Source organism: Convolutriloba macropyga, chromosome 7 (genome assembly GCF_964194025.1).
Source record: "Convolutriloba macropyga chromosome 7, txConMacr16.3, whole genome shotgun sequence".
Classification (NCBI taxonomy): Eukaryota; Metazoa; Xenacoelomorpha; order Acoela; family Convolutidae; genus Convolutriloba; species Convolutriloba macropyga.
This window is the reverse complement of record NC_134474.1, coordinates 13,887,561-13,914,523: the sequence shown is the minus strand read 5'-3', so window position 1 is coordinate 13,914,523 and position 26,963 is coordinate 13,887,561. Positions and strand designations below refer to the sequence as shown.

Sequence of the window (26,963 nt, the reverse complement as noted above, 5' to 3'; positions counted from 1 at the left end):
GACTTCCGTTGAAAGCTATTGAAATTTATGGCTGTTAAGAATTTGAAAATAATTTTTCGAAAGTTTTTTTGAAACACTAAAAAATCTTAAACTTTTTTGTGAACTATTAGTCAGAGTCAGTACTGACAGGACCCACTTGTTTTCTATTGCAACTAAAATGAATCTGGTTAGCGGTTTTATCTTCTAACTATTGGTTATATGACTTCAATGACACAAGATTTCAATTCATTTTTTTTTTTAATTTTTTGGCTGTTTTTGTATTATTGATTACTTTTGAACTCTTATCACATTATCGAAACATTTTACACATTATCAAAAAATTATTCTAGCCCCATTGGCTCAGAGGCAGCGTTCAGTGCATCACAGATAAATCTTTCAGGTAAAAGCTAATTGTTTAATTGGTTTCGACCTTTTCTTCTCGCACTTTTCTACTGAATTTTTGTTTTTGCCTGTTTTTGTTAATGTTTTCACAGTCATAAAACCTATTGAGATGAGTTGTTATTTTTCGATGCATGACAAAGAACCTTTGTTGCCCATCGGGTTATATCTGAGCGTCGTTATTGAGCTCCGTTGAAAGATTTTGTGTTTAATGAATGTTAAGAGTTCAAAAATAATATTTCAAAATTTTTTTTTTGAAAATTAACCAGCCTTAAACTTTTTTTCGTGAGGCCCTGGTCAATGTCAGTGTTACAAGAATCCCTTTTCGTTCCACTGCAGCCAAAATGAATCTGGTTAGCGGTTTTATCTTCTACCAATTAGCTTTAAAAATGTAATGCCACGAGATTTCTTAATTTTTTTTTAATTTTCGTGTACTTTGTTTTATGTGTGGATCCATTTGAAATCTTATCACATCATCCTACTGCTGATAGTCCACATTGGTTCTGTTAAGAAGTTCAATGGATCACAGATAAAGTTTTCAGAGAAGAGCTTGCTATTTGAATTGCTTCGACATTTTCTTTTGGCCTTTTTCTAATGAATTTCTGGTTTTTGCCTGTCTCTGTTGTTGTTTTCATAGTCCATAACTTGTTGTAAGGTTTTTTGCTGAAATATGATTGACAAACAAACTTCTCGTCCCATCGAGGCATAACTTAGCGTATTTACTGGCTTCCGTTGGAAGCTAATGAGTTTAATGGCGTTGATAAAACATGTTTCCTCGAAAATTTTGTTCATAATTGTTGAACTTTTGAAATTATATTGACAAAAAAAGAAAAATGCCGTTTCTCTTAAAAAGCAATAGAAAATAGAAGAGCTTTTAGTGAAAAAGTCATTTTTTTAATGCCTTCCACTTTTTTCTCGCTCATCTTTTCCTTGAATTTGCTGTTTTTGTTCTTTAGGTAGCCGCAAATTGATGACAGGTCTCATAGGCTTGTAATTGAGGATTGAATGGTTGATGTTACCCAAAGCAGTCAGTTTAAAGCGAATAATCTTGAAGTTTTGATAAACATTTTGAATTATTTTTCCAACTTTTCAGTTTTTGTTGTTCTTTTCGTCAAATTGTAATTTATTTTCATCAATGAGAGGTCCAATCCAATTTCTTTTATTTCAAGAATAAACATATCTGTTGATGTTATTTTTCACTAATATTTTGTTTCTTAGGCAATATGCGTTTTTCTGAACGTTTATTGAGGGGCCAATTTTTGTGTTTCTTTCTCTCGTCTTTCAGAACAATCGCGTAATAACAGATCCCAAGGGTTTTCAAATGTGGCCCAAATAAACTTATTTAATATCTCACTGTAAATCCTTCAGCTGAATTAGTAGAAATAACAACTGAAATAACAAATACATAAAATTTAGATGATAGCTAATAATTTTAATGGTAGCAATAGTTTTTGTTTTCGCAAATCTTTCTTTTTTTGAGTTTCTATTGCGTTAATTTCTATGGCTTATTCTAACCAAAGACAGGTCCTTTTGGTTTTGTAATAACTTTTTAGTAATTTATCAAGGATTATTTAGTTAAATTTCTTCATTTCTTGGTGTAAAAAAAGTTGATTAATTTCTAAGTTTCGCCTCACTGTTCGTTCTTTTTGTCGGCTTGTTACCTAGTCTCATTAAGAAAACTCTCCATCTGCTGTTAAGGTTTTATCTGACTGCTTTTTGCGTTGTTACCAGTTGCTTTTAAATTTAGATATTGAATTTTTGCCGTGAAATTTTTGTTGGTACTAATTTTGAAGCAAAAGAATCTAATTTGAGATCTATCTACAATTGGTTAAAAACCCTGAAATACAATTAGTTAAATACAAATGGCTTAAAACCTGCATTTTCAAAATCAAAAAATTCTACAATTTAATTTTTGTTTCGTTAAAATTATTATGGTCTGTCTGTCTATTTGGCTGGTCAAGCTTATTGAGTCTGCTGTTGAAGCCACAGATCTTAAACATTTGTCTATAGTATTCAGGAGTGTGAATTGGGACTTGTCCCGGTACCTTTTCAAAAGCTTTTAGATATTATTTTCCATGACCCTTTACTTTCATAACGGAATAAACAGCTAATGTTCAGTGGCCATTAAATTTTTTTAGAGGCACTCAGCCAGTTTTGGTAGTTCTGCTAGAACTTAGTGTGCAGAAAGTTGTGAGAGGACGTAAAATCAAGGCGATGATCAGGTTTTACGTTTTATCATAGTCTCATGAGTATTTTTTGATGGATTGATTTTTAGATTGATCTTGGAAAATTTTTTGTTCTTTTTTGTTTTTTCTAATATTAGGTCTCAACAAATATATGTTGAATTCTGCTTATTTTGACATCAATTTAGTTTTGAGGACAAAAAACATAATAAATTTTAAAACAATTTTCTATTTCTGAAATCTAATTTTTTCCCTTTTTTCGCCTCCCCTTGTCTCGCATAAGTCCAATCAGATTGCTGGCATTCTGCAAAATAGCTGCTATGTAGATTTCAGATTAGACAGATATTTAAGAGACATAAATGTTTGAAAATTAGACGAATTTCTCCAATTTTTTTTTTTGAAAATTTCCTGTCTTCTGTCACTCGAATGTTTTGAGTGCAATCGTTAATCGAAATTTTTTGTTCTCTATAACTTTTTCATGCTTATCTTTTATCGTTACAGTTTTGGCGTTGAATACATTGACACCAAAAAGCTCTTGTTTTGTTCGTTTTATATTGTTTGCTGCTTTTCCTACCCCAACTTGCCTCTTATATGACAAGCAGTTTTTGGCATTTATAATATTTTCAGTTTTGATTAAAGCGTTTTGTATTCAACACGCTAATTTATACATGAAAAATATTTTTTAAATTACTTGTCAATTTGTCCAATTTTTTGACACTATATTTGTCGGTCTGACCCATAAGATTCAATTGTTCTGATAGTCAGGTCACAGAGTAATTAGTTTTTCATTGAACTTTTTCATATGTATTTGAGAATTCGCCCTGTTATGTTTTCTTGTTTAGCTTTTTGATTTTTTTCACATATGCTATCACACGGTGAGACATATTGCATATAATTGCAGTTTTGTGATTCACTCGATGGACAGTAAATCTTTATTTTACCTTTAATTGCGTTCGTTATGGAAAAACATCGGTAACTTTTTTGTTTCTGGATTCAAAATATAAATATCATATATTATAGATTATAGTATATAGGGTTCTTTTTACTGCTTTCTGAGTATCATTAATGGCAGGGCATATTTTTTTCCTTTTCAAAGAATTGGAATTGTATTGGGGCGCTGATTCTTTTTAAGATCTGTTCACACAGTTTCAAGAATTTTGAAGTCAAATTGAAGTAGTGATTTTGGTCACGCCGAAACAAGAAGTGGAGCGAAAAAGCGAGTGATTTTGCGGCGTGAAATTTTGTTCGCTCGAATTTTGACGTAGAGTGAGAAAATTGTGTTGGAACAAAAATTCGTCTTATCGCTAGTGGTTTTTTGTTCACATGCGGCATTTTCACTTTGATTTTTACTGTTTTTTTGTATTTTTTGGATCGAATTTTTTTTCTAATTGCTTTTCCCAATCCATTCATAGTTCATTCTAGGCCTAGTTTTTTGTTTGAATCAAATTTCCTCTTCTCGCAAGTGGTTTTTTTCACCTGCGGCATTTTAACTTTAATTTTCTGTTTTTTTCTTATTTTTTATCCGATTTTTCTGGAAATGATTTTCCCAATTCACGCATAGACCGTTCTAGGTCTATTCTTTTGCTTAGTCAGTGAAAATTCTTTGAATTTTACGTCAGGACTTGTACTGCAATGTTTTTACTTCTCTGGGCATTTCATTTCTGAGATTTTTCCGAATTTTGTATAGCTCTATTATTATTCGTAATATGCTGTATCATCCTCGCATTGTTTTGTTAACATACGTTTTGTATCGTTTATTCAAATATTGAAAGATGTTCCTGATGGTGACTTGTAAGAGAGCCGAAATTTTATTTAAATTATTAAACGATTTATTAAGATAAATTTTGCATCCAATTAAATTGCCTTCTGAAATGAGACAACCAAATTCTCAACCAATCACAACCGAGTATTTGAAACGAAATTCTAATATTTTCTAGTAAAAGAAACCGAAAGCGAATTAAGAAATAATTATCTTGAAATTATCGCGGGCCACGGCCATGCCTCAGCGGCTTATGGGTCTTGATATGAAACTATCACAACCGAACATGAGACCAATTAACCCACTTAAGTACTTTTCTTGGTAATCAACAAACAATTTAGGGTAATTAAGGGCAACTTTTTGCTTTCTGCTCTTTTTAAATCAAGTCAGGTTTCGGAGCTCTCTAACGTCGGCTCTCTTGCACGTATCCGTTCTTGATATGAGGGGCACTTGAAACTCAGCGGCGACATGGATACTTTTATACATAAAGTCACATCTGAAACAGACTAGACTTAGATTTCCATACAAACAGATTCAAGGTCATTGGCGACCAGTTTATTTATGGCGATGTTCACCAATGTTGGTTTTGTCACAATACGATTCAGTTGTTTTTGAGAAGCCTATGAGAACAGACATCGCTATTTGATGTTTCTTGATTATAAATAAACTGCTTATTTAGAATAAACAGCTGAGAACAGACTACTGTTAAAGCAAAGCGGACTTAAATCCTAATGCTGCTCCGCTTAGATTGCGGAGAAACAAAGTTATTTTTTATCTTATTTATTATTTTCAAGGACTATAAGAACCCTCGATTAGATAAAATGGTCATATTTTAAATGATAGCCACGGTGTTGCGTCATGATGACAATAGAAGAAAAAAAGAGTTACGAGGATAGTTTGAATTTCAATACAGGAAATTATTAAAATTGTAACAAAGAGGATAGTTGATGAAAAACAAAATGGATTAAATCCAATTATATTCTGGCGCGAAAAGTTTTACACGACCACCCCCCGTAACTCGTCAGAAGTCAGGTTTTTAAATGTCTCTGATTAGAGTCTCGCAATGTTGAGGGGATTGGAAAAATGCTGTGATTGATAAATTTGAGTTTTGTCTTGGAAATACACTGCACCGCGAATAGGATGGATGAAGTTCAAAAGTTGAAATATGAATTCTATGGTAATTCTAAACACAGAGGCAAGATCTTATATTTTATTTTACAAATCATAGTTAAAAATTAGATTTAGAAAATTGAACTGATGCTGCAATCGAAATAAATTAATTTTTATAGCAAAGTGAATTAATATTAGTCATTCAGTTTTTAAGGTAGTTTTTGCTTATTTCAACACAAAATTTTTTACAATTAGGATTCTAGGGGCAGAAAGGCGCGTTAGATTATACACAAGGAGTCTCAATTTCGAAATCATGGTCAAAATGGATTATGAAAAACAGAGAATGCTCTTGTCTTAAACATGGCACATTTGATGTCGATGAAATATATATTTCAGTTTAATTTGGAGATTGATGTTTACGTTTGCTCAGATCGAATTTTGATTTGCCAGAGTGCGGCTTTCCAATGACAGTTTTAAAATGGCCCATCAAAAAAGGCCGACTTGTTTCTTGATTTCGATTTTCTTCCAGTGAGGTTTTTGGTTGAATTCCTCTCTGGACATTCGGAACACCCGCTGGAAATCAGAATCCTCCAGGTACTGTTCCTTAACTGTGGGATCAATCTGAAACCAGTTCGACATTTTTGGTGGAAATTTAAAGAAAATTTCAGCAGATGTAAGCAAACACGACCAATTCTTGGCAAATTTGGCATATAGCTGTTTTAGCATAAAGCAATCTTCTGTGAGTTTTGCGGAAAGTGCTTCAATGAGCTGAAAATGTGATCTGCAGAGAGTGCTGACATTATTTAATTGAGAACAAATATTGGTGTCCTGTTTCTTCACCTCTTCATTTGAAATTTCACCCCTATCCTGTATATTGTTGTTTTAATCCGCAAATAGTAAGCCGATGGAATTATGCAATTAGTTAACAAATAGGTTTTCTGGGTATCAGGACAATTTACCCAATAAAACAGCTACTTGGCAGGTAATGACGCCTCTTGTGAGTCTGTTCGTGACACAGATATTCCAACATAGTCCAGAGAAAAAAAAACAAGAAATAAATTAAGCGATCGCTCCGAAAATTGCAATCAAAGTAGATCAAGAGGGTTACTTTTGGTTTGCAAAAGCTGTTATGTTTATTGGATCTCGGAATACGATAATGGAAACTAATTATCCTAGTGACAAAATTTTTGGGTTCAAACATATTTCCAGTGCTTGCAACTGACACATGTAAAAACGGCATTGGGTCACAGCATTGCGATCTAATTGTTCCCACCAACTTTAGTGGGGGGAGGAACTATATACTCAAACGTTTTTTTTTTCAGTCAGTTTTGGTTGATCGAATAATCATCGTAGAGAGTTGTGAATGGTATCATTAGCAAGCCTGTCTAGAATAGAATATTGAATTATTCGCTTTTATTTTTGTTTTCTACAAGGTTTGTCAATTTTGCTAAAATTTGTTAAAATTGTTAGCCGTAATGTTTTTGATTTTATCTTTAAAGAGAGAGTAGGGTGATTGAATTGCTCTATTTGAGTTTTTTGGCTAGATTTTATGCTACATTATTCAATAGTCAGACCTTTTTTATCAAATATCAAAATTTTGAACAATTATGCTTTTTTGGCCCACTTTCTTTAAATTTCCTGGAAATAGTCAACTTAAAACTGTCATCATATTCTTCGTCAGATCACATAGAGCTACTGCTACTCCCGCTGGCTTTTAAAGTCTTCTGGATTTTTTTGCCAGTTTTTTGCAAATTTGGAATCGATAAATATACTAAAATTTATTTTTTCATATCCTGAAAAATTTTTATTGAAAATGGATATAATCTGACACCAATTGAACAAATGAGGATTTCTTAGCCACGCAACAATATCAGCACCAATGTCCTTTTCATCTCAACATGAATCCTTAGAGTATATGCATTTTTCTCAAAAAAAAATTTCCTCATTTATAGTTGTAGAAATTACTGACAAACAAGTCAAATCAGGGTCAAGTCAAATTTTTTAACAGATACTATTTATCAAACAATGAGGCCAAAAAACCATATAATATGGTATCAGAGTTAACCTCATGGTTTTATGGCTCCGATCAATTTTTTTTTGCAAAAGTTCAAGAGCTTCTTAATTTTTGGTATCATTTGCTGTACTTTTTGTAGTCCAATAACTTAGTCTCCAGAATCAAATTTCCGATTGATTTTTCAAGAGATATAAGTGAGCTTAGACAATGTTTTAAACTAAATAAAAATTTTTAGGCTAAGACAATGTTTTAAGCTTAGACAATGTTCTCTTTGTTTTCATACCATAATTTTTCATTTTCTTAAAAAATTTTTGAGCATAATTGCACACTTTATAACATCATTTTGTTTCCTTGTCAATTTTTCACAATTTTGACAGCTCCAATTGACAAAAACGTAGCTGAAAACTTTTTTAGCGCTAAGAAATATCTGAATTGTTGTTCTTGAATAGTTTATGTGTTTTGGCGGTGACACAGTTATCCGGCAAAACTTAGAAAATTTTGTTTGTTTTTGCCTGTGTTTGTCATTCTTTTTGTTGTTTTTGTTGTACGAAACATTACTGGCATTTAAAATTCTCAATTGCTTTTTCAGGACGTGTAAATGAACCTATTTAAAAGCTTCAGTTTGCCATTTTTTTTAATGACTTTCAAATTACATTTTTTAAAAACAAAATTTTCAAATTTCTCTTTTGCTTTCATCTTCGTCACTGAGTAACTCCATTTAAATTCATAAAAAGTTTTTGATAATTCGATGTTTTTCAGTTTTTTGCTTATATTTTGTTGTCATTTCTACGTAGTCTTTTTATGAGAAACACCCGTTGATGATCAGATGACGAGCAAGTGTTAGATTACAGTTCCTGCAGACAAAAGTTATATCTATAGTGCCTTGAACAAAGTGGTGTCATAAAAATGTTTGTTAAATATTGGCTTCTGCAAGTTTTTGTAGCTATTCTGTGATCTCGTGATTTGTTCTCATCAATAACAGGGCTAATTAGCTTCCTGAGTTGTTGCAGTTTGTTTCATCTTTTTTCGTTGAAATTTTATGTCTGCTATAGTTTTGAAAATTATTTGTTTTCAAAAACAGATTGGGATTTTTGAGCTTTGCATTTTTAAAACTCTTTTTGGTACATTCTTATCTAAGTCCTTGTAAAGACAGGTCTCAACCCGATTCCAGTGAGCCATATTTTAATCTCTATAATGGTTTTTGTTTCAACCATTTCTTTCTCGGCTTTTTTACTACTGGTACAACGAGATTTTACAAATTGAGATTTTATATATTTGTTTATTTTCAAAGATTTTTGTTTTCTTTATAATATTTACGCTAGTTCTCGTCGGCTTTGAAATGTTGTGCGATTGAACTTTTTAATGATTTTGATGACAAGTTTATGGTTTAAACGACTTCACTGCCAAATAGTGGGTGAACTTCTTAAATTTGCTGGAATTTGTCCTATTTTTGTAGTCATATCAGGTACACTGAATAATGATAGGTCTCAATTGCTTCCTCTTGAAATATAAATAAACAATATCAGTTGAGCAATTTCAGTTGATGTCTAATTACATGAATCACGTTGTAACTAATTGGTTTTAAAACGTTGCATTTTTTGATCTTTTCAACCTGTTACCCAGTCTGTTGAGGACAAGTTCAATGTCTTTTCTAATAAAATATAGGCTAATTTATTTTGTTTAGGTTTTATCTGACGCAATTTTAATTTGATTATGATTATTTTAATATAAACATCGCGTTTTGATTGTAATTAATGATTGTTATTTGATTTTTATTATCGTCTTTTCTAGTAGTTCTATTAACAAAAAATTTCTAGTAGTTCTATTAACAACCTCTAGCGCGTCATTATTCTAACGCATTAGTGTTTTTTTGGACGATATGTAAGTTTTTGAAAGTTATCTATCTCTTTTTCTCTTTTTGGTAGCCAATTATGTCAAGAATGTTGATGAGCGTGGTCGGAAAATTCGAGACCGAGCCTCCTTGTTTATTCTTTATTATTACCATCGTCTTCCAGTGCGGTACCTGATGTACAATATTGGTAATTTTCACTCTTCTGTTTGCGTAATATTTATTTCGAGAAATACTAAATGCATGAATTGGGCATCTAAAAACATAAGAAACTCCAGCTCGGATGCTTGTACAATGTCGGAGAACAAAATAGAATCATTCCCTTTAACAGGAGTTAATAAAGCAGGTAGCTGAAATGCGAAAAGAAACGATGCGAACGAACCTCTTCAGACAAATTGGACTGAGCACTCTTCAAGTACTCGTAACTGAATCCAGCTCCCTTTCTGCCCCCGTGCCCCGAGGACCCATTGGCCTCCGAGTATCCGTTGTTGCCATTGACCAACTTCATCTCTGCTTCTACCTGTTCTCGGGTTGCCTCATCCGACTGTCCACTGAGTTGTGCCCTCATCTGGATGTACTTGGCACTCGTCTGGAACCTGTCTGGACTCCACCCATGGAAGAAGCCTGAATTAGAAGTCTTTCTTAACAACCCGTTAGATTATGACACTTCTTAATTAAAACATTTAGCAATTTTTTTCAGGTACTTATCGATGTTTATGCCCCCCATCGTCTGAAATCCGCCTGTGGATGAGGTCTGAATACGAAATTTTTCGTAAACCCCCCCCCTCACATTTAGGTTATACAAATAATCACCAGCTCAGTTTTTTTAGAAAACAAGCGAAAGTTTGAATACAAGAAGCGTAACTTTGTGACAAAACAAAAAATTTGTACGAAAAAGAGAGAAAAGAAACAATTTCCAAAGACTTTGTTTTCGATTAATTACCAGAAACTTCAAGTTCCTGTTTCTGTTCTATTTATAGACTGAGCTAAAGATGTCAAACAGAAAAGAAGTGGTCGAAACAGAAGAGGCCAAGTTACTGTTTTTTGCCCCGATGATTTGACTGACAATAATCTGACACGAACTCAAAAATATCACCCTATTATTCAAGTTATATTTGGAAGGTTATTATTTGGAACTATTATATTTGGAAATATTATTTGGAACTGCTCCCCCCCCCCCCTCCCGTTCTTTTTATGCCCTCCCTGTTACAAATTTACCGACACAGAATAAATCCATTATTTGTACCTGTGAATATGATTGGCTCGTGACCCTGTTTGACCTGGTAGATACTAAGAGTGGACTCCCTCTTGCAAGGGTCAGTCTGGACATACTGTCTCGCCGTCTCCATCGCCTTCCGTCTCTCTTCTGGGTTGCTCCGGTTACCCACCCAGACGAACAGGTCGTACCATGTGTCCAGAATCATGACGTCATCCTCGCAAAGATCTTCTTGCTGGAATGCCATAATCTCTTCCACTCTGAAATTTAATACGATTTTAAACTTAGATAAAGCTTTATAGAGTAGAAAAAAAATGTCAATTTGTTCTCGCTAAAGCTAATTTAGCTTACGCCGTTTTATCTTTTTTGCCTAAATTTTTACTTCCAACATGAATAAAGAAAAACACTCATTGCAATAAATGAAAAAATTAAATCAAAGAAGAATTTAGAAACTGATGCCCTTTAAGAAATCAATCGCTAAACTTCTACCACAATTTTCCGAAACTGTGCGTTCACTGTAGTTTACAAAGTAATACTGTCTTTCTTTTTTTGTGGTTGCTGAATCGCGCTTTACACCAACATAGCCTGTTTAAACTTTTACGAAAAAAATTATGGGAATTATGTGTCCACTTGTGGAATTATTTTAAGCTAACCTGAAGTATCCAACAGCATTGCTGCACTGGAACAGTCTGGGCTCATGCTCCGGATCTAGTTGTGCTTTACTGCTACTGTAAGGTTGTTTCCCACCCAACAATCTCCAGAACTGGTCTGTCTCTTTTCCCTCCATCACCACTTCTATGTCTCTCGGGGACAGAATGGAGGCACAGTTCTTGGCCATCTCACGCTCGTCTCCCGTGCATGCTTTGCCAAACCTAAATAAAAGTTAAAAAATGAGATCTTTTCTGCTTCGCCCTGGGTACCCCGTAACGCCCTGAGAGGGTAGACAAAGCGAGAAGGATGAAAACTTTCATCACACTTTGTCAGCAAAAAATTATAAATAGCACAAAAATAAGAGAGAAAACAGCTGGATGAGTTCAGAACGGTCCGCTCAAGTAAATACTATTTATTTTAACAACTAGCTATCCGAAGAAATAACTATTGTTTTTTTAAACATTTCAGCCCAAGAAATGCATCGGAGTTTGCGCATAGCGATAGTTGCGGAGCTGGCGGTACTAATTTTTGAGCCCATTAACTGCTAAAAAAATTTAATCACAATTAAAAATGATATAAATAAAAATTATCATCAAAAGTTCATCACAATTCAGTAAAGAGCGATGCACAATTGTTGAACAGTGAGCTTAAGAGCATCCGCAATTAGGTAAACAGGATATGAAAAGTTATTTTTTGTTTCAAGAAAACATTAGAGATTTCAATTTTATTTAACTTTTAAAATACCAGTTTTTTTAAAAAGTTCTCAGGAAAAAGGGACTTAATTCGCAAGTTCTGTTTTCTTGGGTTTTAATTCCTTTCGTAAGCTGTTAAAGCCTTGAGCTGTGATTTGATTTGGTATTGAATGAGGATATCAATTTTTTTTCAGGACAGATTTTCAATTCTTTCTGTATTGCTGCTCTTAACCTAAAGCAATTCAATGACCGTCAATTTTGGGAAACGTTCTGAGAGATTTTTGCCAACGTCAGTTTTCATCTATTCCAGTAGGCTCTGGTTCGGTCAGAAAAGGCAATGTTAGCTTTAGGTTTTTTAATTCTGCAAATACTTAAATTTGATAAATTTTGTTTGGAAAAATATTGATACCTGCGTTTTTTATGGCACAGGTTAGTTCAAATAAACTAGTATTGTAGTTAGCAATCTCCCCCTTTCAACAAATGGTACTAACTGTTGGGTCTGAAAGAGGAACGAATGGAGGCTAAATTTGCAAAATTTGTGAATCTACTAGACGTGTCCCCGTAGTTCTATTGCTCCAAAAATTTCTTTCCATTGAGAAAAAAGTGTTTGATCTAACGACAGTCGGGTTTTGAGATAATGCTAAAAACCCAATTGTGATCAATGTTAGGAGGGAAATTGAAAAACAGCTGATAAAGATAAGTTACCTTGAAATCTGATATTTTTGTATTATCTACTACTCTATGATATGGCAACTAAAGTTTTGGTCGCCCTATGAAGCTGAATAAAACAGTCTTTCGATGTGTTTTTTAATTGAATAATCAAGTAGAGATCGAGCAACTTTTACGTAAAAGCTACTGTAAGCAACGTACTATACAAAGACAACATTCAAAAGCACATCAGAACGCCTCGGCAAATCTAGTTAACTTTGTTGGCAGGTCTTAGTCTAGGTCACCAATTTAAACTAATCCGTTCAAAAAACCGAATTTGTTAGGCTAAGCGAACAGTTTTGAGCCATTTTGGAAGTTATTCTTAGTGGGAAATCGGCTTTGGTATTTCTCAGAAATAATCCGCGTGTTGCATTTAGAACGGAAAATCTAAGCGAAAGTTTTGATATAATACGCACAAAAATTCTCTATCTAATGATATAATTTATTCAACTCAATTTACTCGGTAACATCCTCCGGCCCGGAAGAAGATGTTGGGAGGATTGGTACAAGCTTAACGAGTGGGCGGACGAGCGATCCGGACGACGTGCGTAAGACGGCTGAACGGGCGACGCTGTCGGAACCGTAACGGAGTTCTTCGATCCGAGCAGTTGGATAGTAACCCCTAGGGTTGCTTTCTTCAACGATCCAAACTAAATCACCAACATTGAGGTGACGCTCGGCAGGCGTCTGCCACTTAGATCTACGGTTCAGTGCAGGTACATACTCCTTAAGCCAACGTGCCCAAATTGCATTGGCATAGGACTGTGCACGGGCGTACCGCTTACGATGATCGAACTCGTCGACGCCAACGATAGACGGAATTCTGTTTGCTTGGTTACCGAGTAGAAAATGGTTAGGTGTTATTGTGCCTAGGTCGGACGGGTCGGCGCTTACGGGCGTTAAAGGACGTGAGTTTAGTGCGTATTCGACCAGACAAAAAGTAGTGTTCAACACCTCATCTGTGAGGCGACGCGTACCGAGGATAGTGTACAGTACTCTTTTAAAACTTCGAACTAGCCTCTCCCAGATGCCACCTTGGTGTGGCGCACTGGGTGGATTGAACCTCCACTTAATGCCCTTATGTGCAAGTTCGGTGGCAATGTTAAGCGTAATCCATTTTTCCACACATTCACGGAGTTCTTTCTCCGCTCCAATGAATTTCGTACCATTATCCGACCAAATCATAGCAGGAGTACCCCGACGGGAGACGAACCGCTCCACTCCCATTACACAGGAACTAGTGTCCATGGACGGGACAACTTCAACATGAACAGCACGAGTAGTGAGACAAGTGAAGAGAAATCCCCACCTCTTCTCGGTAGTCCGACGAACTGTGACGTAGAATGGGCCGAAGTAATCAACCCCGGTGTTGGTAAAGGGAGGAGACTGGTATGCGAGTCTCTCCTTTGGAAGGTCTGCCATGATAGGTTGAATGATTGCCGCACGGAACTTTCTACACAAGACGCAGTTTGATTTGATTGAACGCAGTGTGGAAAGTAGTTTTAGTATGGCGTAACGTTTCTGTACCTTTGACCTTAAGTAATCAATGCCCTGATGATGGTTCTTCAAATGAGTATGACGCAGAAACAGTTTAACAAAAGTATGACGCGCATCCAGCACGATAGGATGCTTAGTGTCAAAGTCAATTTCCACTAGCCGTTGGAGTCGACCAGAAGAACGGATGAGACCATGAGGCCCAATAAACGGAGTAAACTGAGCAATGCGGCTGCTCTTCTTAACGGATTTGTTGTCAAGAAGATCCTTTCTTTCAGTATTAAAGGACTCTCCCTGAACCAAGTACTGGAGATGACGCTCAGCTTCGTCAAGCTCAACAGGGTCGGCTATGCTGCCGTCTACGGTACGGTAACTTTTATGAGATGGTAAAAGACGGGGCACATATGCGGTGACACGAAGTAATTTTTGATAAGATTTGAACTTATCAAACGGGATTAGATTGATGCTTTGTTCCTTAGGGGGCTTGGTTACGGATGCGGCTAAAGATTAGATGGAGTCATCATCTTGTTCCTTGGTTACAGCGCCGAACTTGATGTTATCAACGACGTCAGTATTTGGCACAAAAGGGAATTGCTTAGTTCTCAAGAAGTCAGGACCCCTCACCCAGCTACTTGATTGCAAAACTTTAGCGGACATGCCACGCGTGCCAGCATCTGCCGGATTATCACAAGTGGCGACGTGGTTCCATTGGTCAACGCTGGTGTTCTCCAGGATTTCATTAACACGATTTGCAATGAAGATGGGGTGTTTGTTTGTTGAGTTTATCCACTGCAAGACGATGGTACTATCTGTCCACATAAAGATTTTATCCACAGTAACCGTTAATGCTCGACAGATTTCCCTTTTTAAACGAGCAGCGAAGAGAGCGGCTTGTAATTCCAACTTAGGAACTGTCATTACCTTCATAGGTGCAACACGGGCCTTGCCGAAGACAAACGCCAGCTCTGTTTTAATCTCCCCGGAGTTGCAAGTTACTTGAGCCCTAAGAAAATCTACTGCACTGAATACGTCTTGCGGGCTATCACCAAACATGTTGAGTTCAAGGTGTTGGAATGGTCCTGAAAAGTAACTTCTCGGTATAGCGATCTCAGCTAACCGCGGCAGTTCAACACACCAGGCAAGGAATCTGTCAACTGTGTCTTTAGGTAACTCGTCATCCCAACTTTGTCCATTGACACGCCAAATGTCTTTCAAGATTAACCGAGCACCAACAGTGAACGGTGCGACAAGACCAATTGGGTCGTCGACCTTTGACACAAGACTTAAGACCAAGCGCTGTGTTCAACTTTTCGTGATGGTGCTGTTAGTACCCCTACTCACAACCAGAGTATCGTTGTTGTGATCCCACTTAAGCCCAAGCACGTGCATTGATTCCTCCTTGGACGAAACGATGACCTTTGGTTCAGTGGATTGAGCAGACCCATCAATTCGGTAAGCCAGATCTGGTACATTGCTTACAAACTTAGTAAGCTTGAACCCACCTAGATGGAGAAGATGTACCAATTCCTTTGACCTAATGAGGGCCTTCTCGGGCATTCCACTGAGTCCAAGTAATCGTCCATGTAGAAATTCTCATGGACGGCTGTCGCAGCTTCTGGGTACTCCTTAGCATTATCGCGTGCAGTGCGCTGAAGTGCGTAGTTGGCGCAGGTGGGCGAATCTTTTGCCCCAAAGATGTGGCTCGTATACTGGTGTACCACAACAATTGATGTGGGGTCCTCCCGCCAGAAAAAGCGCAATGACGGTTAATCACATGGCAACACTCCAACTTGGAGGAACATTCATTCGATGTCGGCGGATACGGCAGATGGATGTTGTCTGAACCGTAGGAGTACATAGATTAGGTTTTGCAGTAGGTCAGGTCCGGTGAGTAATGACTTATTAAGAGATGCGCCATGGAATTTTGCTGCTCCGTTTAGTACCTTACGAACCTTGCCCGGCTTGTTCGGGTTAACAAACGGATGGTGTGGTAGGTACCACTCTTGTTCCGAGCGACTTTCCACCTTATGAGCATCTTTGACCCTCACTACGTAGCCTTTGTCTAAGTCCTCTTTGATGGTATTCGAGTACTTTTCCCTTAAAGTCTGGTCTTTCGTAAGCCGCTTTTCCAAATATTTCAAATAAACCAGCGCTGAGAAGTAATTGTTGGGAAGTTCGATGTTATCCTCAGCCCATAGCATTCTTACGTCGTACCTTTTTCCATTATGCACGGTGGTGTTTTCAAGAATTTGATGCGCACGTGCATCCTAGGTGGATCGTGGGTCTACTTGCTTAAGTGCGGCGTACGACTCCATGTCGTAACAAGATTTTACCTGACTAGCGAGTTCAAAATCCTGCCCCATATTGGCTTTGAAACAAGTCAAGAATAAACCTGAAGACGACGGTAGCGGGCCGCTTACAACCCAACCTATGGGCAAGCGAACAGCGAAGGGCGAGGACTTCTCGTCGGCAGCGAAGTACTCTAACGGGCGGATGGCATGATACACATCCATAGCAATATGTAACTGGGTCTAGAACTGCTAGGTGCGGGTATGTTTCCTGAAGTGCTTTAATGTTGATGACATCGGCGACTACATTTAAATTTTCTTTTACGTAAGGGCTGATTTTAAAAGGTTCAAATGCTTGGTTGTCGCGTGGTGTTACAATTAGTTCAACTAACTCAGTGTCTACAACCTCCTCAGTATTTATACCCTTGACTGTTAGTTTCAATGCTGTACCGTGCAAACCAAGTCTATTTGCAAGATCATTGGACACCCAAGAGTTACTGCAAGCGGTATCACACAAAACTAAAGCCGTGGTATCTTTACCGGTAGAGCTCTTTAACTGTAATTCAGTCACCTGAAGGAGGCCTTTCACATTACTCACAGATGACGAAGTGGTGGTCTTGCTCGATGATTGGACACTAGGAAGTTTACTTTGATTTGCGCCAGCATTAGAATTACTGTTGTTGTTTGGAGGGGATTTTGATGGATAAACCCTCTCAGCTCCATGGAGAAGAGTATTATGGGAGCTGTTGCAACCGTCCTTCCTGCATTTCCTGGGGTTTGGGCATTGCCTGAACATATGCTTTTCTCTCAAACATGAGAAACACAGTTTTGCTTCAGCCACTACCTTTGCTCGCTGAGTGGGAGACTTTTCTTCAAATACCCTACACTCCCAGATGCGGTGGATACCTTTACACACAATGCAGCGAGGGGTTGCAGGCGTTGCCGATGTTGAGGCTGGTCTCTGAGTGCCCTTAGTTTGTGTATTAGCAGCAAAAGTTCTTGAGGCAACTTTGGTCTTTAATACTGAGTTGGTGTTATCCTCAGTTCTTGCCTTCGATGAAGTTTGTTTCATTAAATAATGTGCCTCGGTCTTCTCCTTCAACCAATCGTTGAAGTCAAGGAGTGTTGGCTTAACCCAATGTTTCTTCACTGTGAAGAGTGACCAGGATTCTTTCAGATTAGGCGGCAATTTTTGCACAGTCGTGTTGAGAAGTGAGGCGCTCTTAAGGTCTGCGTCATATGAAAGTGATTTAAAGACCCCAACAAGACTTGAAATTGTTCCAGAATAGTTTATGATGTTATCACTATTGTGCATCTTTAGTGGTGGAAAAGAGCTGATTTTTTCTAAGTGTGCACTGACTACTGCCTGTGGTTGGCCAAATTTACGTTCGAGTGTCTTAAGTGCATCCTTATACATTACACCACAGTATGCGAACTCAGCGATGGCGGTTTTAGCTTTTCCAGTTACAAGAGTTTTTAAGTATGTTAACTTGACATCATCAGTCAAGGACTGTGCGTCTATGGCGCTTTTAAATTGTCCGAACCATTCGTGCCACTGCAGGGGATCACCATTGTATTGTGACAACTTCCACTCGGGCAGTGGATCGTTCTTCTTACAAGTAATTACGTCCGCCAACTGCTTTATCAAATCCGCAGAGTCCAAAGAAGGAGCCGAAGGTGTGGGATGCGGCGGGCCACCCCAACACAACGGGTTCGGAACTGTAGCTCCATACGTTGGCGGAATGATCGGAGTGACAAAGGTGGGGGCGGTACCTGTGGAAGAACTAAATGGATTCGCTTGCATGAAGTCTGATGTTACGTAATTTTGAGCGCCTGCTGCTGCTTGTGCATGAGGGGAGCGGTGCAATGTAGATATATGAGGGTTGATTAACGGGGCCGGTTGTACGGTGTATAAATTTGCAGATGTACGTACAAGTGGTAATGCATTAGGTGGGACTGCTGCCGGAAAACGCCAGACATTTGGATCTGGAGGAACAGGAGGTGCGTGGGTTATGGGCACAAAGTTTTGGGGCTGAAAACTCTTTTGTGGAGGTGGTGGATGATTTAATTGAGGTACGAAATTGTTTGCGGAGGAAATGAATGGTTCAGGCGGAGAATGGGGTAACAGATTGACATTATTCGCCACGGGGTTAGTGGCTTGTGGTGGGAGTGCTTGTGGCGGGGAAGGAGGAAAGCGGAATGCTGGTGGGATTAACGGAAAATGCGGTGGTGCGGGGTTTAGAACGGGGGATGGAGGGGCTGGTACATTTATGTGTGCTTGTTGCGGATTAAGTGCTAGCGGAGCATTAACAAGTGTGTTTAAAGGTAGTGAACGCGAAGGGCTGACTAAATTCAACTGTCCCGGCATGCTCGACCTGCGAGGGAATTGATGATCTAACTGTAAACCATCGAAGTGCATTGTTGCTTGAGACAGTTGTCGGGCTGTGTTTGGGGCGTTTAGTTGAGTTGGCATACCAAAGTTTATTGGTGGTGATGGAGGCGTATATTGAGGCTGTCGCTGCTCTTGCATGATGTTGTTTGCAACATGTGCATCATTGGTTACATTGGTTCTACTACTTGGTTCATGGACAGGGAGGTTGATGTTGGCCTCAACTTGACCATGTGTATTGAGATTGAAGTGTGAGTTTGGAAGTTGAGCTGAAGAAGGTCGTTGGCCAATTGCTTGGTTGGATTGGGCGATGGAACCAGAAAAGTGCAAACTCGGTTCGTTTGCAACATCTGCCATGTTCCCGGCTGGTGACGAATTAACCCAATCTTGAACAAGTTTCTTGCTCTTGACTGAACTTCTTTCCGTAAAGAGCCCACTCATTTTGCCTGTACCAGACCCGTCCGCTGATGATTTTGTCATCAACTCAATTTCCTCAAGGGCTGCAGCAGCTACTTCCTTGCGATGATCCTCCTCAAGCTGCTCAATTTCTAATTCCCGCAATTTCGTTTGTTTTTCAATTTCAAGACGTTGTCTAGCAATGCGAAGCTTTGCCTCATGTTGTTTCTCAAGTTCCTCCCTTTTTAGTCTTGATAATTCTAAGTCTCGTTGACGCTGACTTGATCTTTTTGAGGAAGTCATATGCGAACCTGATCTTGAGTGGTGAGAGGTATACATCTCTGCTGTCTCTTTGTCTTGGACCGAATTGATATACCCTCGAGCAGTAGCAATGAACACGTCAGTTTTCTTTGTTATAGTCTCTAACCATTTCTCAAGATTCTTACAGGCAGCGTCTGGATCTTCAGTCTTTTGTGCCAGATGAAAGAGCTCTTCATTTTTATCAACTACTCTAGTAAAAGCATCTTTGCACTTCACAATCAGACGTTCGATCTTAACTTTCCTGTCTTGCTTATCAACAGCGTTGTTAATTTCACCATAGATGTTATTAAGTTCAGCCTCTAATTTTGCCCTCGCACTATAAAGTTTGTTGAATTTGTCCTGCAAAGTTGTCATGATCTTAAGAAAAACAGGAACCACATGTTTAATTTAGTATTAATATAGAGTACACACACATGCAACAGCACAACACAAATGGGTTATACCGAACCCTAGTGTGACGGTTTGCCTCGCAAACCGCCAAAGAGCAAAGATGTTCGTCGAGTACAATAGTACCCGGCGAAAGAAAGAAAGAACGGTGCGCAGGAAGCGCGAAACGGGACAGGACGGGAGACGGGACGGACGGGAAGAGACGCCGAACGAATAACGAACGACGCAACGGGAAACCGGACGGACAAACGGGAGCGTCGGGCGAATGGCGCGCGACGAAACGGGAAAACGGCACGGGCGGGGCGGAAACGTCGGGCGGATGGCGCGCGACGAAACGGGAAAACGGCACGGGCGGGGCGGAAACGTCGGGCGGATGGCGCGCGACGAAACGGGAAAACGGCACGGGCGGGGCGGAAGCCACAAGCGAGGAGGCGGGAAGATCGATGCTAGCAGACCACAGCAACAAATTCAACCAAACAAGCTAGCCGTAACTCCAGAATAAACTTAAGTCACACCCTAGAAAGAAGGAGAGGGGCTACTGCCAGGTAAAGTAGCACAAAACATTATGGGGCTTTATCAACGGCATCAAATCATGAAACAATTTACGGCAACGATGTAGTATAACCAAAAGTCGAAAAGGTCATGAAATTTACTAGCCGTAACTCCAGAACAAACTTAAGTCACACCCTAGCAAACCACCCTACCCAGACAACAAAAAAGCATATCACGAAAATTAATAAAGCTACAACAAATTGCTAGCAAACAAGTGTGGTGAAAGTCACGAAACAAACCAGCCGTAACTCTAGAATGAACTTAAGTCACACCCTAGCAAGACTAAACAACAAAACCGAACGAGAATAAACAACAAACCAGCATACTGGCAGAAAAAAATTTTACTACAGCAAAAATTCAACATACTACATCATACAACAAATTAAACCGGGGACAGAAAGAAACAAGGTCACACGGAAACAAAAGAAAGGAAACGGAAAAATGAAACCAGATAACCTTGCCGAAAACGGACGGTAGCGAATAACTCAAAGAATGGGGAGAGCGAAACGTTTAGTAAAGCGCTATCGGAGAGAACCAACCACAAACTAACCCGTAACTCGTGAGTTAACTAAGTCACGCCGCCAGTGAGCGTGTAGACTCCCACAACAACGCAAGACTAAGTGACATTCAGGTTATCAAAGGCTTGTGTGAGTTCCGCCTCCTCAAACGCATGACGGGTGCGAAGTGTTTTACGATGGCGCTTTGAAAGTTTCTTCGGTCGGGAACGTGTTATCAAGGACCGGAGGTTGTGCTTATGAGCTAAGACTATAGTGAGTGTTTTCAGCTCAATCGCAGGCCTTTGGTGTAATGCTCTGTACTCTTTAAGTAAACTAGGATCTTTCTGTTTACGTCTAGACACAATGTCTTTCACTAAGTGTATGGTAACTAGAGTACTACGCTTGAGCTGATCAGAAATATCAGGAGTTCCCTCTCTGGGGCAATACACTATAGCTTCTATGCGCTCCTGATAGTTTTCAAGCACTGCAATAAGCTGTGAAGGTGTTAAAGGCTTATTGTTGTTGCTTCGATGACGTGAAAGCGAATTGTTCACTACATCATGCCATATAACTAGGCGCTTCTTATCATGAAAGAAATGACTCAACTGGGACTGCGCTGTTTTTCGGACTTTCAAAGCGTTCGGGTTGAAACTTAGACCCGGTAATGCGTAAACGTTACGTTTGTAACGATTTTGTGTTACTTGAGGCGCAGTTTTTATGGCAAGATGAAGTGAACTTGCAGCTAATATGAAAACCATGTAATGTTTTTACAACATAATTGATTTGAGCTTTGCTCAAACTCCGAACCTTGATGTTAAATGCACGATTTTCAAGATTTACCAAGAATAAGCGCTTATTTGGAAAAACCTGATTTTTTTCTCCAAATTAGGAAAAACTGACCAAATTGTTCTTTTTTTCTAAATTGACAACTTTATGCAATTGTTACATCCGCATTTAATGATTTTTCGTTAAGATGGTAGAGACAAAAGAATTTTTTTTCAAATTTGGTCAAATTTTTCCAAAATTTTCAGGTTTTTTTTGCTACGCTTTTACGTCAAGAACTGTAAAAAAAACACCGCAATTTGATTATTTCTAGATTGACAAAAACTTGTCAAAATTGTTGTTTTTCAAAAAAAAAATTGTAAGGGCTGGGTTATTGGTGACCGAAGAATTCCGAAAATATCAGATTAGAGGAAGTTAAACCGAGAAAAATCGAGGGGGGTTACTAGATTTGCCGGTTTCTATAATATCAAATTTACCACAAAAATTCACAGTTCAAATAGGCCAGTCTTACAGTTTTTTTTCTCATCCTCTGACTGCTCTCTGTTCGTCTTGAGAAAGCTTTGACATAACTCGGGGCATCATGAGTGATTTAGAATCTCTTATGATTGCTGGAATGATCATGGTCCTGTAGTACTCTTCAAAGTTAACCCCATTTTGACGCGACTGGACACTCTTCTCTAGTGTTCCCGTGTTGGCCTCTAACTCATCGTCGTCCTCTTCGGTCGGAGGTAGTAAGTGTTTGTAGGTATCACGCATTGAAGCAAAATCACCGTACTTGTAGTTCAGTTGGCGGACGAGGTCACTCCCATAGTATGATGAATTTTGAGATGACATTTTTGCTCCAATTTCAATTCACTCCACTTTCAATCTCAATTTGACACAATTCGCACACATTTCAGCACCATGAATTAATACAACACAAGTGACGAGATTAACATTAGCGTGAATGAATCTCTCAAGTTAAGACACATTGAATGTAATTGACTATTTGCATTGATAGGAGTACACGCACGAACATTTCAGAACTTGAGGTTTGTACCAACGCATAATTATCTTCCAAAAGGGCGATAAGAAGTGATTGAAATCAAGCCAGCAGCAACGTTGACTAGCATATAATGACTCCTAATTTGTTTCAACTCACATAAACATCTATTTTATAATTGTATCACAACAATTAGGCTATACACATAATCCGCAGGGAATCGCGGTACCAAAGTGAAGCTGAATAAAACAGTCTTTCGATGTGTTTTTTAATTGAATAATCAAGTAGAGATCGAGCAACTTTTACGTAAAAGCTACTGTAAGCAACGTACTATACAAACACAACATTCAACGGCAAAAGCACATCAGAATGCCTCGGCAAATCTAGTTAACTTTGTTGGCAGGTCTTAGTCTAGGTCACCAATTTAAACTAATCCGTTCAAAAAACCGAATTTGTTAGGCTAAGCGAACAGTTTTGAGCCATTTTGGAAGTTATTCTTAGTGGGAAATCGGCTTTGGTATTTCTCAGAAATAATACGTGTGTTGCATTTAGAACGGAAAATCTAAGCGAAAGTTTTGATATAATACGCACAAAAGTTCTCTATCTAATGATATAATTTATTCAATTCAATTTACTCGGTAACACCCTAGCTTTGAAAATTATCAAATTTGATAAAAATTTTTTAGGTAATTTTGTTTCGTGGCCCTTGAATATGCAATGCCGCGATTTGCTGCAAACAAAATCTTCCATGGATCAATTTTCAATTGGCAAATGAACTCCCATAATGACCAATCCGCTTTTCCTTAACCTACCAATAGAAAGGCAGAACGCTAATGTAAAATATTGACGATGAAATCCAAGCATAAGTATCACTTAAACAAAATATAATTTTTTCAAACATTTAATTCAAGGGTGTCTCGTGTGATAATATATGTTTTGATATATTATGGACGAAAATAATTGAACAAAATTAGGAAATGTCAAGCTGGGATTGGGTAAAATGAGTGGTAACTCTTATGACTGAGTGAGACACATGCATACCATAAATATACAGCCTCCTTGCTTTTGAGGACAAAAGAGTCGTTGCTGTTGAGAGAAGATCCAACACATGCTACCTCCACACATCGAGTGTTCAATTTGTCAGTGCCTCTGATCTAAACAAGATCAACAATTTGTTTATAACAGCACCTGCGAGAGAAATTCTTTTCCTTAATTTGGAAAAAAAAATGAAATTTCAGTAATTCCCCAGAAATCAAAAGCATTCAAACAAAAATCAGTTCTTGACCACGTCGCTGAACAGTTGCTAAAAATTCAAATGAACATTGACTAGCTTTCAAAAGTTGTCTTGTTAACCGCAAAAAAAACCAAAAACTTGCTTATGTCGAGGGTAAAGCAGCGAGTTTCAGATCACCAATTCAAATTTTGTAATAAAATTTGAAACATTGCATTCAGCACCGTTCTAAAACATATACCAGATTTCACTTTTAATGACCGGATTTTGTTTTTACACGTGCAATTTATTGCACGTGGATTGAAGGTATAGCACCGACCTGGAACAGATGGTTCCTGGTCAAGTTCATGGTCTTCTTATTGTCGATGTTGGCATTCCTGAATCCACTGCTCTTTCCTCCTAAGTGTACAATAAGTCTTCCTCTGAATATAGCCAGGAAGTGGTTGGGTTCCTTTCCCTGTACCACTCTCACTTGCATCGCAGTCCCACTAACTAGATCGTCTAATTCTATCGTCTTCAGAGCAACAGTTCCTGAAATTATCAATCAGTGATTGCAAAAGATGAGCCGGGGTGAGGTGGTGGAAATATAAACCGATAGATCCAGACAAAAATTGGCACAGATTAGACACTCCAGACGAAAAAATGGTCATCACTCGCATTAGCTCGCATTAGAGCGAATTGTGCAAAAGTGCCACGAATCAAAACTGTGCAAGTGTGAACAGACCGTACGATTCAGACAAGCAGGATCGGACAAAACAGACAGTATCAAGACGCACGGCTACGATTCCAGAATCCAGACAGTGCGTAATTGCGCAACTATGATCAGACAAAAAATTAACACATGATACTAAAAAACTTTTGTCTCAAAATTAATTCTTTTCATGTGATAATTTGAAATAAAAGTTACTGAAAGTATTAACCGAGCAAATTGCGATGTAAATTCCCAATGCAACTGAAGAAACATGGGACAAAGAAGGAAAGCATTTTTTCTTTCTGCTTATTTTTGTATAAACCTTCAGAAGCTTATAAAAAATAATAAGACTAACTACACAATTTAGTCCTGGACCAACCGGTCGCTTCAACACAAAGCTCGAGTTTTTTATCACAGACTGGACATGTTTTAGTGTTGCTTGGGTTAACTTGCAGCTCATGTCATTCTGATACATAATCTGAGCCATCGTCCTCAGTTAGCTCACAGAAAAAAAAATTATTTGAGCGGTACTGGAAGCCAGATTTAGTCATATTATGAATCCAACTATCGTTTTTTGGTGGACCTAAGACTTGACATACCGCGCTTGTGATTCTAATTTGCGCAATTTATTCAGACTTATTATTGATTCGGTAATGGTGTGTCATGATTCGACATGGCACTCCCTTGCGGACAAACGAAGTAGCGCAACAAAAACATGGTCCAGACCGTGTATTTAACGTCTGTTAGGATTGTCAAACAATAATTGTCGAATGATTTTTCGGCCATCTTTACCCACCAACAGACTGACATCAGAACAGTTGCTTTCAAACAAAGCACTGCTTCAACACACTTAGAGGAGCATAATTTCAGTGCATAGGTTCAAATAAAGTAATCATCATAAGAGTTTGTTCTTCTCTAAGGTTAGCCATTCGTTTGGATTAATTGACAGTAAAGTAGGATTGAAAAACGCAAAATCCACTTTTTATTACTTTTTATTGTTGATTCGCGAACATTAAGTCATCAAATGTTTAATTTTTCGAAGGAGATCTTAAAGTTATATCTCGACAGACTCTATTAAAAGTTAGGAAAAACTTCGCTCGAAAAGTCAAATCTTGTAAAAGTAGCCACCCCTGGTACTTATTTCAGCCAAAAACCTATTCGTTTGTTTTGGTTTCAACTTGCAACAATATTTGGTGACTATTGCCCCTTTGAGACTCTGAGAATTAAACGTGGTACAATTTTCGCCACCAAGATTAATCATGCTATGTTCAAACCGAAAATGTAGTTCATTGAGCACTCATCCTCGCAGAGATAGTTTCATGGAGGCACCGGATCAAACCATCAATACTTGGCGTGTCAATCATACACTTTTCGTTGTCTGGGCTATCTTTAAGTTCGGTAATTTATTCTAATTACAATTTTTCCATTCATTTTTACTTTTTTAATCTATTTCAATTTTTTTGTTTTTTAAGAAAACTTGAACGATGCGGTGCATGTCCAGAAAACAGTCTGGATCAAACAGTCAGAGACAAAAAGATACCAAATTGCAAATTATCTATAGCACCGTCTCAGCCGAAAGAGTCAAGTGAAAGCAAAAAAATAGTCCCGCACACAATATTTCCAAAAAATATCGAAAAACGTGTAAATTTAATCTACAAGAAATTAACGAACACAATCTGAGAGTTAAGCTTGCAAATGCATTGTTTTTGTTCGATTTATATTCAGAATTAAACCAAACACTTCGTGAAAAAGAAACATTTTATAAAGTGGAGTTGTTATCAAATTTATATTTGTTCAATTACGTACATTCACATGCATAAATCTCGAGTTCGTTTGCTAATTGGTGTGCATGTGTCTAATTCCAAGTAAAATTGGGACTATTTCGTCTGATTTTGTTTTGTCTGCTTTCTAAGGATTGTTTGGTTTGGGACTCCTGTCCAGGACTATTTTGTCTGGGAATGTTTTCAACCGTTAAATACAAACAAATGATTTATTTACCCATGATATGCGGCTAAAGTTTCAAAGCATTACAAGTTAAATTGACTTTAGTTCTAACTATAGCTTAACCTTTGATTTTTAGCCATTTGGTGTTTAAATGTCTTGTGTAAATTTCACCTTTCATTGTATCATTCAATTTTTTAATTAGGCTTGATCTGTACGTTGCTTATTTACCAATTGTTCTCGTCTTCTCACATGTATTGCGAAAACCATCAGTCGGTTATTACAAGAAGTTAGTGGTCGTAACTTTTATGCTATTAAATTCAAATTCCGCAGAATTCTCAAATTCTGCAAATTCTGAAACGTGCTATTAATTTCAAATTCTTCAGATGTATACAGAATCGAAGTTTGTTATGTCTGTAGTAGGCTCAGGGTAGTCCTCGATTTATTTTCC

General features: G+C 38.0%; 1 protein-coding gene across 2 annotated transcripts in view; it reads right to left on the bottom strand.

Moving 5' to 3' along the window:
- Positions 1-5,204: 5,204 nt before the first annotated feature.
- The window catches only part of LOC142342622 (advillin-like), a 65,110-nt gene continuing 43,351 nt past the window's right edge, over positions 5,205-26,963 (bottom strand). For both annotated transcript variants that reach the window (XM_075394041.1, XM_075394042.1), the window contains exons 11-16: positions 24,200-24,411; positions 23,691-23,803; positions 11,163-11,381; positions 10,540-10,769; positions 9,676-9,917; positions 5,205-6,051 (exon numbers count right to left, since the gene is read on the bottom strand). In XM_075394041.1, coding sequence (XP_075250156.1) covers positions 5,917-6,051; positions 9,676-9,917; positions 10,540-10,769; positions 11,163-11,381; positions 23,691-23,803; positions 24,200-24,411 — 1,151 coding nt within the window. In that variant the 3' untranslated portion in view covers positions 5,205-5,916. The remainder of the gene's footprint in view (positions 6,052-9,675; positions 9,918-10,539; positions 10,770-11,162; positions 11,382-23,690; positions 23,804-24,199; positions 24,412-26,963) is intronic.